This window comes from Colius striatus, chromosome 6 (assembly GCF_028858725.1).
Source record: "Colius striatus isolate bColStr4 chromosome 6, bColStr4.1.hap1, whole genome shotgun sequence".
In the NCBI taxonomy this organism is placed as follows: Eukaryota; Metazoa; Chordata; class Aves; order Coliiformes; family Coliidae; genus Colius; species Colius striatus.
In genome coordinates, this window is record NC_084764.1 from 33222392 (window position 1) to 33237488 (window position 15097).

Sequence of the window (15097 nt, forward strand, 5' to 3'; positions counted from 1 at the left end):
CTCTGTGAGGAATTAGCCTCAGTCATCCATTTCTATGATCCACACTGCTGTCACCTCCCGAGCTCTCTGAACCCAGTGTCCTAAGAGCAATAGGCTGAGTATCAAAGCAAGTTTTCATAGCCCTGGTTTAATTTACAGCTCCACTGATAAATCATTTCTTGTGGTTTTAATGTTTGGAATGGGAAGTAAATACATGCCCCAGCAAAGCTGTGGTAGGCAAAATGCATCACATCCAATCTATGTGTGTACACTTGATAAACTGCAGCAACTGAATCCCTCCATCATGTTTTTGTGCTGCAGTGACTCCACCTCTCTCACATCATTTATGTTGTGAGGGCCTAGAACACAGTACTACCAGTTTCATCAGCACTGACCATGACCTGTGCCCTGGTGGCATGTCTTTTCACAGGAGGACAGACCACATATCCTACATGTTGCCCTTCTGTGTTTTTCATCCTCTGCCTCTTCATGATGTTTACCTTCTGTAAATTGCCATTTCTGAGCAACTGAAACTAAACACTTATAGTCCTGATGGGTTCTTAGAGGAGATCTGAAAGAGCAGCTCTGTGTGGTCAGGAGTAGTCCTAGTCCTGATAATGACAATAGCTACTCAGAATAACCATAACATGAGTAAAAGTTCCTGTGGTAGTAAGGGCTACCTACCACAGCTCATGCAGACTGGTCCAGACCATTCATATAGGAGCCAGTCTTAGAATCATGGAATCATTTTAGTTGGAAAAGACCTTTAAGCTCATGGGGTCCAACCCCTTCCCTGACACTGCCAAGCCCATCACTAACCCATGGCCCTCAGTACCTCAGCTCCACAGGCTGACAATCCTCTCAGGGAAAAAGTTCTTCCTCAGCTCCTATCTAAACCTCCGCTGGGGCAACTTGGGGCCATTTCCTCTTGTCCTATTGCTCATTACTGGAGAGAAGGGACCGACCCCCACCTCACTACTACCTCCTGTCTGGGAGTTGCAGAGAGTGATCATGTCTACCCTCAACCTCCTCCAGACTAAACACACCCAGCTCCCTCAGCCACTCCTTATCAGACTTGTTTTCTAGAACCTTCACCAGCTTTGTTGTCCATCTCTGGACATGCTTGAGCACCTCTTCCTCTTCTCTTCAACAATCCATGTGCAATCAGTAGGAGACAGAGCCAAAGACACCTCCCAGTTAAGAGACATTAGTGCCAGCAGGATGAAACCAGTTCTAATGCACATGAACCTACAACCAGGAGAAGACCAACCAAGAAGGCTCCAGCTTGCCTGCATGTTCGACTCTCAGGATGGTGTTATTAATCCACGTGATTGCTGTCTGGGACAGAAGCATGCTTCAATAGCAAGCTGTGCCAGCATACCAATAAATGGCTCTGAGGAAAGCACTGCAGATACCACAACATGTAATCAAGTGCATAAATAATTTGTTATACAACAGACCTTGGAAAAATAAACCAGTTGATTATTAGTAATAACTATGTATATTGCAGCATCTTGTCCCTGGAGGCCCCAAATGAGGTCAGTTGTGCTGAGCACAGAACAGTGTTAAAAAGAAAATCTGCCATAATATTTGGGCATCTGAAACTAGAATAAATAAGGGCTGTACAAGTCACTTGATAAAAAAGTGAAAGTGCCAACAACACAACACAACACACACAACAGGCATTTAGGGAACATCTTTATCAGACACAGAGCGACAAGGAATGGCTCATTATCTCCCATAAACCATATCAAACAAGACTTTTCATTTTCCAATAATAAATGCTGAGCATTTAAAAAATAATTGATTTCCCTGTATGATTTCCTTTCCATTCCTGACACTGACGTTTGCATTCAGAGTCAGAGCAGACTATGCAGATCTGCATGCAGATCAGCTACCATGGAACAGCTCTGTCTCTCATTTTTTTCTTCTTGTTTTACAAAGCATCAACAAATGAGATTCATATCAGATCTGCATTTATAGAAATATGTCTTCCTATCTCATATGCTTGTTCCCATCTCAAGAAATTTAAAGCCAGGCAGTGGGAAAATAATGACTGCCTCACAGTTGTCTCTTTTTTTAATATAAATGGGACTCCTATGTCATTTTTACTTCTGTATTTACATTAAAATCATGGATCCAGGCAACTACAAAGCCAAACAACGCAGCATCAAAAGTGTAACGACGGGAAGAATCTTGGTGCTGTGTATTTAGGGGAGAAATAAATCATCAACTTCTTTTTCCCAGCAAAACCATAAGGAAAAAAAATAAGGGTCTACTTACACTGTACAATGAGCTGTACCAAAGCTTCTCTGGGTTTCACATTAAACCCGTTGTATTGGCTGGTCTGGCACCTGTAGGTCCCCGTCATCTCCCTGGACACGTTCACTATCCTCAGGATCCCATCGTAGCTCTCCGTCTGCATTCCCCCATCTGGCATCGCGACCTCCTTGTCTGCTCGGGACCACAGAATGATGGGCTTGGGCTTCCCTGTCACCTGGCACTGCAGCTCGATTGTGTCCCCTTCCCGGGTGACCAGGGGTGACTTTTCTTGAGGAACAGTCAAATTGGGTGGGACTTCAAAGGAGAAAAAGAGATGGTTCAACAATTAGCAAAAAAGACATCAGGCATCTTTCTTGCTTGTACAGTCATAATTATATACGAAGAATTAACTTACACATGGACAGCAATGTATAGTGATTGTATATATTGGAAGCTTGAGCAATGATACTATATTTATGAGACAAGGTGCTCAGCTGCTGGAAGTGGTTAAAATCAGATTTAATGGCCCCATCTATGATTCTTCTTTGCTTCCCTGTTCGCCTCTGACATGTCAATGTGCTGTGCTAGTGAACATCAGCTCATTCCCACCATCGGCCACAGTTAGCACTTTATCACTGCAAGTTATGGCTTTCCTTTTTATGAGTATTTGGCTTTAAAATCACCTTTTTTCTTTTTTTTATAATAGCCTGGCTGCTGATTTTATCCAGCTTGTAACGGCTGCACAATGAAGAATTGTGCCAATTCAGATACCAGCTCAGAATTCAAGGCCTGAAACCAAAAGGCAGCTGGTGCCTTTCTATCACAGGAGGTTTATCAGGGTGACATTTTTTTCACAGAGATTTGCATTAAAAAATCCAGAAGGAATATGTGAACAACTCTTTCCAGGAGGAGTTCAGCAGCACTTTGGAGCACGAATCCCTGGCACTGCCACAAACTGAGCTGATGATGCCTGAGGACCCATCCTTTCTCCTCTTTGCAGTCTTGCAAGAGTGAAACTTTCTAATTGCCCCCATTGCCTCTCTGAATTATCACCCATGCCACTACAAGAGGGATATTGAGGTGTTGGAGCATGTCTAGAGACAGGCACCAGAGCTGGGGGTCTGGAGCACAAGTCTGATGCCGAGCAGCTGAGGGAGCTGGGAGGGTTCATCCTGCAGAGGAGAAGGCTGAGGAGAAGGCTCCTCCAGCTTTTCTCCTGAAAGCTAGCACATGAAAGAGACACCAAATGGCCACTTTCCCAGAAAAATGCTTTATAAAAACACAGACTGAACTGGGAAAAAATAGTGGTTATTCCAAGAAGAAAAATACAGTTTAAAGAGAAAAGTTTAAAAGCACACTGTGCACTACCTGCCTGCAGGAAGGAGTCTCCTGAACACTTTTTCCATCTCACCTGCTTGTGGCTTCTCAGCTTAGTTCAAATAATACATGACTCTGTCTGGATCAGTAAAACAACATTTACTTTCTCCCTTTCCCTGGGCAGTGGATCTGCTCCCTCCTGTGAGTATGCTTTCATCAAAGCACGTCCCAGTTGGCACAGATGCTAAGGGCTCCATTGTAGCTTTCCTCTCACGGGCTGTCCCTCTGGTACCTCCAGCTGCCTGAGGGAAACACAACCTTCCTCTGTCTCAGGACTTCACTGACTGTGACAACTGTAAGGTCAAGAACCCTTGGGCCACAGCCCTCAAACAAAGCACCTGCTATCCAGAGGGAAAAGGTCTGCTGTCTGCTATGTCCCAGCCTATGGCACTACCTACAGTTCTGCTTGCAAAATCATGTTTGCAGACCTGTTTCTGGATATGTGTTAGATCCCTATTCCAGACTCCATCCTTTCAAGACTGCTATCAGAGCAGCAGGTCTAGACTATAAAATCACAGCCTGTCTTAGCCTTGCAAATCACCCACTTTCTGGCTGGGGCAACTTCTCATCTCAAGCACTGAGCCAGGAGCAAGGCTTACCTTTGGCACAGCAAGCTATCCTTTGCAGGCAACACATGATGTAAGACAGATGAAAAATGAGAGAGGAGGCAGCAAGGTCAGATTCACAGAACCATAGATTCGTAAGGGTTGGAAGACACCTCGAAAGATCATCTAGTTCAACCACCCCCACTAGAGCAGGCCACCTAGGGTAGGTCACACAGGAACTCGTCCAGATGGGTTTTGAATGTCTCCAGAGAAGGAGACTCAATGACTGGGCAGCCTTTTCCAGTGCTCCCTCACCCTCACAGTGAAGAAATTACTCCTTGTATTTCTTTGGAATGTCTTATGTTCCAGCTTATACCTATTGCCCCTATCGTTGGACATCACTGAGAACAGCCTGGCTCCATCCTCCTGACACTCACCCTTTACATGTAAACACGAATGAGATCATCCCTCAGACACGAATGAGATCATCCCTCAGTCTCCTCCAAGCTAAAGAGCCCCAGCTGCCTCAGCCTTTCATCAAAAGGGAGATGCTCCACTCCATCATCTTGGTGGCCCTGCACTGAACTCTCTCCAGCAGCTCCCTGTCTTTCTTGAATTGAAGGGCCTTTCATGTTTGGAGGCTGACTCAACCCTACACCTGAAACAGGGATGGGATACAAACAAATCAAGGTGTTCCACAGATATGCACAACTGCTTCCCTAAGCTCACAATGGGAAGAACAGACAAATTCAGTGTCCAAGAGGTAGACCTAGAGAGGAAGAGGGAGTGGAGATGTACAAGGACAACTGGGGGCTCATGAAGACTTGCTTCCCATGCAGCCGCACCATGGCGAGTCTGGAAGGCACCAGTCCCAAGGTCCAGTTGTGAGAGCCTGTCAGCTGCAAGAAACAGCATCTCAGGCCATGAGGCAGAGAAAGGTCAGAAATTTGCACACTTAGAGCAAACTATGAATCATATATGAAAGAAACCAGAAAGGAATACACCCTGCTTCTCAGGGTCACATATACCTTCTAAAGGCATCTGAGAGGAAGGAGAGCAAATGGCAGAGGACACAAATCTCTGTGGGGGGACAAAGGGGAGAGGGGCGGAGAAGAAAAAGAGATGCATGCCAAAAGGTCCTGTGCAACTGTAAGTAATTTACTCCCTCTTTAACTCGATTTTCTTCCTGGAAAACAGAGATAACAGTATTGCAAAAACTGCACACTGCCAAGATAGGGACCATAGACTATGAGGTCTGCAGGCAAGCTGATAAGATAGGCTGTATCAGTACCCCAGATGGAAAGATACCTTAAAATAACCTGACTCATCTCCTGTGGCATTTTGCAACACAACCAGTACTTGTCATATTGTAAGTCAAGCCAACAGATTATTATAGTTTACTGTAGTTATTAATGTTCTTGTTACCTGCAACAGAGGAGAGAGGAGGGACAAGGCCATCTATGAAAACAAACCATTTCATGGGCAATGCCATAACTAAGAAGCCTGACTGTAGCTTTAATGTATCACATTTGACTGACAGTGCACAAGAGGGTGAGCTCCCACAAAGTATTTCTCTGCCCCCACCCAGTGAGTATGGATATGGGTCCCCATTCACTCAGATGCTGATTCTCTATTGCCTAGGAAGAAGGATAGCACTTGAATCTTTGCTCAGAGAGGGGTTTCCCTTTTTATACCCATCTATTTATTTTCACAGACTCACAGGTACTTAATTATCTCTGAGATGTCTATTCTGCTGTCAAATCTGGCTTAAATTAGTTACAGGGTCAAAGAATATCAGGGGGTGTGGGGGATTGTGAAATATCAGCTGACAGGCACTGGCAGTCTGATCATGTAAGATTTGTTTTCATAAGCAATTAAGCTAAAAAAAGACATAAAAGAACCTCAATATATTGCCCACAGACAGATCGTGACCAGGGAGGGAGGCAGGGCGGAACTGAGATAATTGAAGAGAAAATAATCATTCAAAGTTGGTTTTTTTTGTTAGTATGACCCTAGATCTAGGGAAAGCTCAAGACCAGGGTGTGGAGGAGGGCCTGGTAAGTCTGTGTGTAGACACACAGAATCAATGAGGTTGGAAAAGAACATTAAGATCATGAAGTCCAACCATTCCCCCAGCCACCACTAACCCACATCCCTCAAACCCTCAGCTACATGGCTTTGGAATCTCTCCAGGGACAAGAACTTCACCACTATTCTAGGCAGTCTGTGACAGGGCTGGACAAACCCTTCAGGGAAGAAAATTCCTAATCTCCTATCTAAACCCCCTTTGGCACAACTTGAAGCTGTTTCCACTTGTCCTGTTGCTTGTTACTAGAAGCAAGGGTGCCTGTTTTGCTTTAAACTTCATCAGTGATCTGGATGAGGGGATTGAGTGCACTCTCAGATAACTCGCAGATGACACCAAGCTGGGCAGCTGTGCAGATCTGCATGAGGGAAGGAAGACTCTTCAGAGAGCCCTGGCCAGGCTGAAGCCATAGGCCAGGGGCAATGGGATGAGGTTCAACAAGGCCAAGTGCTGGGTCCTGCACTTGGGCCACAACAACTCCAGGCAATGCTCCAGGCTGGGATAGAGGGGCTTGAGAACTGTCTTGGGGAAAAGGGCCTGGGGGTGTTAACCAACAGCAGCTGAACATGAGCCAGTAGCATTCCCAGGTGGCCAAGAAGGCCAATGGTATCCTGGCCTGTTTCAAAAATAATGTGACAAGCAGGATCAAGGAGGTGATTGTCCCCTTGTACTGGGCAGTAGCAAGGCCACACCTTGAATACTGTGTCCAGTTTTCGGCCTCTCACTACAATAAACACACTGAGGTGCTGAAGCGTGTCCAGAGATGGGCAACAAAGCTGGTGAAGGGTCTAGAGAACAGGTCTGACGATGAGTGGCTGAAGGAGCTAGGGATATTTAGCCTAGAAAACAGGAAGCTGAGAGGGGGACATGATCACTCTCTACAACTACCTGAAGGAGAGGTGGGGGTCAGTCTCTCCAGTAACAAGTGACAGATCACGAGGAAATGGGTTCAAGTTGTACCAGAGGAGGTTTAGACTGGACATTAGGAAGAACTTCTTCACTGAAAATTTTATTAAGCATTGGAACAGGCTGCCCAGGGAGGTGGTGAAGTCACCATCCCTAGAGGTATTCAAAAGACACATAGATGAAATACTGAGGGATATGGGTTAGTTCAGTGATGGGCTTGGCAGTGTGAGGTGAGCGGTTGGACTCAATAATCTTAAAGGTCTTTTCCAAATATAACGATCCTATGATTCTGAGCAAGAGTGCACAAAGATGAATGAGCAAAGTAAGGTGAACGAGGGTGCAAAAGTTAAATCGCAAGAGCAAAGGTGCATGATAAAGAAGTGTGTAAGCATGCTGCAGCAGGGGGAACACCTAGTAAGGTCACATCTGGAGTATTGTGTTCAATTCTGGGCTCTCCAGTTCAAGAATGATAAAGAACTTATAGGTTGTTTAGCCTGGAGAAGGCTCAGAGCGGATTTTATCAATGCTGATAAATATCTAAAGGGTGGGTGTTCAGAAGATGGGGCCAGTCTTTGTTTTGTGGTGGCCAAGGACAGGAGAAGGGGTGACAGGCACAAGCTGGAACATAGGAGGAGGAGAAACTTGTTTGATGTTGAGGTGAGGGAACCCTGGCCCAGGCTGCCTAGGGAGGGTGTGGAGGCTGCTTCTCGGGAGGTTTCCAGAACCATCTGGACATATTCCTGTGCCTCCCGTTGGAGGGGAACCCTGCTTTAGCAGGAGGTTCGCCTGGATGAGCTCTGCAGGGCCCTTCCAACCTCCACCATTTAATGACTGTGATTCTGTAAGGTGCTGTTGCAGCACACACAGTCTTTGAGGGGCTCAGCCCTCCTTGCTGAGGCATCAGCATATTTCCTGCAGCACCAACTACAGAGTCAGCTGCAAATAAAGGTCAATTCTGTTCTTGCTTTTGCAGAATAATGGATTAGCTGAAGCCTACATTTGAAACAACTAACATTTCCTTATTCATGCAGCAAGATACTTAAATAAGTTAATACTCTTAGCAGTTAAATCTGTATCCTAAAGCAGAGAGCTATCACTTGAAAAGCAAAGGCTTTAGTAACACTATAGCAGTACCTACTTTAAAAACACATGCTATTGTCCTTTGAAACTGGCAGAGGTACACACATAACAGGGCTACTGTTGATATATGTCCACTCCTGGCTTTTAAATAAAATGGTCTGAGACAACCTCTGCCTCCAAAAGCTGCTGACTCACTAGAAGGAAGGTCGGCTGCAGAAGGTATCACACAATTCTTGTCCTCTTTTATTTTTTTGTTAAACTGCTGTGAAGTACTAGAAATATGCCTCAACATTGCTGGCAGAATAGATAGCCACAAAAACTACATCGCTCCAGCAACCAAGGAAGTCCTACCCATCCGAGGTATTTATACATCCATTTGTCTCAGAATGCACATCCTGCTGTCTCAGAACATATCACCTCTGCAGAAGCACCGGGGCCCAGGGTCAACAGAAGAGAGTAAACAAGAGATGAGGTGGGCTTGGACCCTCCAGAACTTTCCAGGACTCTCTGGAGACAGTACTGGGCATGTGCCCCACCACTGAATGGGAGACATAGATGTGCAAAGCAGTTCCAGGAACTTATTTACTATGCAATGAAACAATGTTATAGAAAGCAAGATCAGCAGAGATGGGACGGAATATTCCCCACACCAGACTTGAGGGAATATCGGATAAGACAATGTTATAGAAGACCAGTGGACTGATGGGACACTGTAGACTCACAGTGGTGACTATTGTAACTTACCCTCTTTCTCTCACTCTTTTCTTTCTGTCTCTCCATTCTCTTTAGGTTTTTTTTGTTGTGGACAAATAAAAACACTTAGCACTTGACTCCATTTTGAGTCTCTCTTCCTGAGAATACACGAACCTGATCACGATAACCTGTTTGATTGGACATCACTCAGGAGGTAAGCCCAGCCACTCCCAGCCACCCAGAATTATCTGAGGTCAGTTAGAAAGCAAGGGGGTTTAACTTCTGCCAAATTAATTGCAACTCAACAGGGGATCATGACAACTACTCCCCAAGTAGGTGTGTCTGTCTGTTAGTGGAGATAGGAAATCAGACAAGACTCTTCTGTCAGACCTCCTGTGGTAGTTCTGCTGTAATTCCAGAGGATCCTCAATCCAGCCCAGCCACAGTAGCTATATTAGGAGTACAGGACCAAAGTAGCTATTTCAAAAAAGATGCCAAAATGTGTGAGTCTGACATGTTTATTCACCCTGTACTCTGAGCAGACAACAGCTAGTTCTAGTCTACTCTAGATCTTTGCAATTCTGAGGAGTCAAGTTACTGCCTCTCTTTTGAATTGCCATAGAGCTCAATTAATTGCTTAAGAAGTAATAGCAGAGGTAAGAACGTGCTTACACAGAAATCATTCAGAGGGGAGGATGATGACCAATGTGAGGAGGCCAAAGAGGCCCAAAAAATGGTGATCCCATGGCGGGCTTGAGAAGGGACAGCATGACTCCTGAGCTCTTTACTGTGGATTACAGCAGAGGTGAAGCAGGTGAAGGGTCACTTCTGTGTTTCCTGGGGTGCTTCAGAGAGGCAGAAAGGAAAGCGTGGCCCTGAAGCACTGACTGCCAACCTCAGCACTGATGGGGAGGCTGAGGGCTGGAAGGAGTTGTGGGTACTGTGATCAAGGCCGCTTAAAAGGGACTAACGGTAATAACTAGCAATTATAGGATAAAGCAGAGCAAAGGAGTGTTTGGGGTGCATATCAAGAAATAATCTGTACTGAAGATTACTCAGATAATCTCCCAAAAGAAGTGTTGGAAGTCACGTTTTTCAAGTCATTTAAAACCAGCTGGATAAGGAATATTGAAGAATCTGCACTGTACTGGCTAGGAGATGAAGTGACAGAGGTGAAATTATTTGCCTATCCTGCTCCTCTAATATTTATGAATTTCAAGGTCTGAATCTCTAGTATTAATCATCTCCTGCCAGAGACATGCATTTTGGTCCCTGTTCACCATTCATGCTCCTTATGTGATGGGCATGTTTTCTGAAGGCAGGGCAGACTGAGCTTTTGAAGGCAGGAAGCTGAGCTGGTACATCAAATGCATTTAAGCAAGATCATTTAGCCTTTGAAGGGCAGGAAGTGACAATTACCCAGGCACTCTAGACATTTCTGTAAACAGAAACTAAAACTGCTCAGCATAACCTTAATGTGCATTTGTAAAAAAGTGTTGGGGAATACCGGGGAGGATATGTAGAAAGAGGTGAGAAAAGAGCCCCAGGGGAGACTGCTGATCCAGCCAAAACATCCAAAAAGCAGCTGAAGTCAAGAGAAATCACTTTCCGTGACCTTTCATCACTCGAGAGATCTATCCAGTTACTCATATGGAAGGTAAATCGAGCGACTTGTAAGGAAATCATTCACAGTCTCTTTTCTCACTGCTTTGGTTGCCTGTGTGCTGTCTTGCCCATGCACAAAGGAGAGAAAGTACCAGGGCTTGTGTTTTCTTGGGCATAAGCCACTTCTAATTGCAAGTGAGGACATGAAACACTGTCCACAGATTTCATGGTGGGGGCTTGTATAAGAGATCTGCTTAGTAAAAAAAAATTCAGAATGAGTTCATACACCTCAACATACTTTCAATACCTTAAAACACCACCTTACTCTGCAGTTAGAGTCTGAAGAAGAATATTTTAAACCCTGAACATATGCAGCCAGAGGCAAATTAGCCAAATTAGCTTTCAGTGATCTCGCAGGAGCCATGCTGAGGAGCTCCACGAGCCATACTCAGTGCAAGATGATGAGCTGACTCCACAGCTCTCCAGAGAAGAATAAAGAGACTCCACAACACATGGCTGCTAAAGAGAGTGTCTGCTCCTGGAAACCCAGCTGAGGTCAACTCACGGTGCACAGATGAATGCATCCTGGAGAAATCAGATTTCCCAGGGGAGGAATCAGGTGCTGGGAAGTGCAGGGGCTAGAGGGCAGGAGATGGCAGCTGTGCCACACACCCGTGCGATGGGAGGGACGGTGGCTCCCAGGGAGAGAAGTGAAAACATTAAACTCTGCACATTAGGTGCTGAAATCAAACTATAAAAGAAAAGCCTTTTAACAAAATCCAGCATTTATCTGCCCCTCTGTTCACCTGCTCCTTTCACAGATAAACTCCAAAGATAATGGCTCAAAACAAAATAATCAATTTTCTGCAGTAATGAAACATCTGTGTGTTTTTTGGTATGTCTCAGAGTTGCCTGTGAACGATCACTCTGGACAGTGCTTAAGGTTTACAAATATCTTAATTGAAGCACTAATTACCTCACAAAAAGCATTGTTTCATTATGCAAAGAGGCAGTATGATGATTTTAATAAACATTTAGAACTAAAATTAAGGTCTCTTTTATGTATAATGAAAGATAGGGACAAGATGACCAGGGGACACATACTTCACAAACAGAGCAAGGCCACATGTCCTAACACATTATCCTGGACATATAATTAATTCATTATTTAATAAATAGTTGATTAGCTTAACAGGAAAGTCTTATCATTCTGCATGGAGGATACACAGCCTCATATGTACTAGTTCTTGAGGTACTTTGCTGCCTGTCTCTGGCAGCACTTAGGTAAAACCTCATCTATCTGTCGACACGACTACCCTCAGAGGTGGAACAGGAGACTTGGAGGCCACCAGCCTGCCCTATGCCCACATTGAAAGTCCATGTCCCCCTCCTGGATGTGCTATCCCAGAGTATCTAGGATCGTACGTGCTCAGCATATCCTCAGGTTCACCTGGAGATGAAGAATTTGGTTGACACATTTGCCATGTAGGACATCTAGTTGTGCCCACACTGAGCAGGAGTGAAACAGAGGAAAGGACTCTCCCAGGAAAAGAAAGGTGACCAACACCTCGGTCTCAAGACTATCTGCCATCTCCTCCATCCAGCCCTTCTAGTATCAATTCAGAGCAGTGCAGCCTAAGGATGAAGTAAAACAACTCCCCTGAAATAACAACTCACTTCATTGCACAATACTACATTGGGCAGAAGACGAAAAGAGAATAAGTCAGAAGTGACAGATGTCTCTTATTGTAGTGATACTGATTTTAGGGGGATATAGATAGCATAAGAACCCATACTGAACAGGGCAGACCGTACATCACCTAAAGCCTTACTCCTCCTGCTTTAAATACAGTATTTAAGGCAGAAAGAAAACAGATTGCTTACAAAGGCTAACACACTCCCCTGATCCACCTCTCCTTTTTGCTTACCCTGAGCCTGTTTTACTGGGGGATTTTGTTGCTGTTTTAACATCTTCTGCCTTCAGATTCCCCATGATGTGCACTCACACACAAACACAAAAGAATCATTCTGTCTCTCAGTAACATTTGCCCAGGGTCAGTTTGATGGATGGCAAGGCTTTTATAGGGCAAATATTCAACATTTGAATCTTCATTTCCACTATTCAGTGCCCTACCTTATGTAGATGTGGTGGTGGGGAGGCTGCTAGGGGAATACTTTAGGTCCATTTATGTAAGATACCCAGCACATAAATCTATGCCTTTCCTTTTTAAAGTACAAAAAATCAAGGGAAAAATATTCCTGCTAAACAAGTGTAATGTTGAGTATGTCAAGAGGCTGGCATGTCCCTTGCACTGCCACAGGTCCCTTTCCAATTTGCTGGAGGATTCCTCCTTCCTTAGGAGGTGACGCAGCCCCTCCTGCCTCACTTGGTGACTCCCAGAGGGATCTCGTGCACGTCTGAAAGACGGAATTCTCCACCAAACCAGCAGACAGACACAGAGAGGGATATAAATACATCTGTTCAAGTCCTGGCATTTGGAAAACGTGTTTGTGCCTAGGCCTTATGTTCATAATTACCACAGCAGTAATGAATCTTGATGAATCAGTAATGACCTTCAAAAGCACACTGAAACTATTTCAGCTTCCACTTAATTGGGTAATGAAGTCATACATATAGGAAGAATTTCTTTTAAGATGCTAAAGAAGGCTGAATCCAAGTGCTAGTTTTTATTTCCCCTTTCTGATTTTCTCAAGTGCTATGGGACAGCAAATTTAAGAGCTGACATAATTCATCACTGCCTGCAGAAGCTGTGACGAGCTCATCGGTACAGTCATCTAATGGATGTTTCCAATAAAGCTCATCAATTTCCCAAATGATTCCCCAGCAAGTCCAGATAATATAGTGGTTACTGTCTTCCAGATGGGCAATGCATGACTGCACAAGCGTCACTGTCCACTGCACCCCAGAAAAGAGGTAACAAAGTCTGCATGCAACTGCCATCCATCATGCCAAACCTGGCTCTTACCCTGGAATAATCCTCTCAGTTCTTTACCTGTTAGTGAGACGTGGACTACTAAGCTTAAAGAATATGTTTCTTTTGGCCAAGAAGCAGACTGTTCCCTTGTCCATGAATCTAGTTGCTAGTGTTTCTATCCTTACAGTCTTCAGGGGACAATTGAGGTAGGAAGGGAGCTCAAGAGGTCTCTAGTCCAAGCCTCAGCTCAAAGCATGGCCAGATGGACGGTCAGACCAAGCTGCTCATGGCTTTACCAGGTCTTCAAAACCTCATGGGACGGAGATCCCACAATATCTGTTTTCCGCTCAGATGTCCTCAAGAGGAAAAGGTTGCTCCTCATATACAGTCTGAACTTCTCATTTCAACTCATGCCTGTTGCCTCTCATCTTCCCAGTACACACTGTTACAAAGAGCTTGGTTCCATCTTCTTGATTCATCCCTTATAGACAGGGAAAGGCTGCTGTTAGGTGCCTCGGGACTGTCTCTTCTCCAGGATGGACAAGTCCCCTTCCCCTAGCTGCTCTTGATTAACTTCATGGCCTCCTTGACTTGCCCCAGTTTATTGAAGCCTCTTCTATATCAGGGGTCCAGACTTGACATGAGATCCATTGTCTTGGCTCGCTGCCAGGGCATGCTGCTGCTCATGTCCACTCACTGCTTACCAGGACTATGCAGAGCTGCTCCCTAGCCAGGCACCCCTGGCCTGAACCACTGCAAGGGAACAGCCCTTCACAGCCATCTCCCAAGCTCCCTGCATTGCTGCAGTATAGTCATTCTGAAGTAAACTACAAGTCCATAATATTGAGCAAAATAATTTCAAGGGTTATCAAACAGTAAAAATAAATAATTCTGGTTTATACTTATAAAACTTGGCAAATTTATCAAAAAGAATTGAAGATCCCTGAAAAAATGCACAAATACAAAATAAATAGCAAATAATAAGGTAAGAACTAACTAAAGCAGCATTTTCCTCCTGCCTCTCAAGGTTTGCGATGGGTACGTTATATTTCAGGACGGGACAGAGCAAAGGTCAACTGTTTAAATGCTGACTGCTTGTTCCCTTATACACATATAAAGTTTAACTATAAGTGAACACAATTCCCTACATCTCATTTTCTAAACACACCTTATTCCCAGTCCACCTCTTCAAAATATGCTTCACCAGGTGGGCTATAAAGATGTTGGCTACAAAAGACTGGGCTGATGGCTTTACTAAAGTCAAGGCAAACAGCCTTCTCCTTGCACACAGAGACTTTTTTACTACAGCAGGCATCCAAGTTGGGTCAGGCACAATTTGCTTCTGCTAATCCATGCTGGTTGTTTCCAGTCCCCTCCCGGTCCTTCATGTGGTTAAGATGGCTTCTAGGACAACATGCTCTTTGACCTTTCCAGGGACTGAGGTGAGGGTGACTGGCCTGTAATCCCTTGCATCTCCTCGTCTTCTTGGAAGATGGGCTAAAATTTCAGTTTTTCGAGTCTATGTTGGATCTCCTTAGGTTACCATGAATTTTCAAAGACAATAAAGTAGCCTTAAAGTGACACTGCCCAGTTCCCTTAGATATATCCTATCAAGTCCCATAGGCTTA

At 44.7% G+C, this 15097-nt stretch overlaps 1 protein-coding gene across 1 annotated transcript in view; it reads right to left on the minus strand.

Moving 5' to 3' along the window:
- Nucleotides 1-15097, minus strand: part of MDGA2 (MAM domain containing glycosylphosphatidylinositol anchor 2) — a 397712-nt gene that overhangs the window by 123701 nt on the left and 258914 nt on the right. The window contains exon 9 of the mRNA XM_061998833.1: nucleotides 2263-2556. Coding sequence (XP_061854817.1) covers nucleotides 2263-2556 — 294 coding nt within the window. The remainder of the gene's footprint in view (nucleotides 1-2262; nucleotides 2557-15097) is intronic.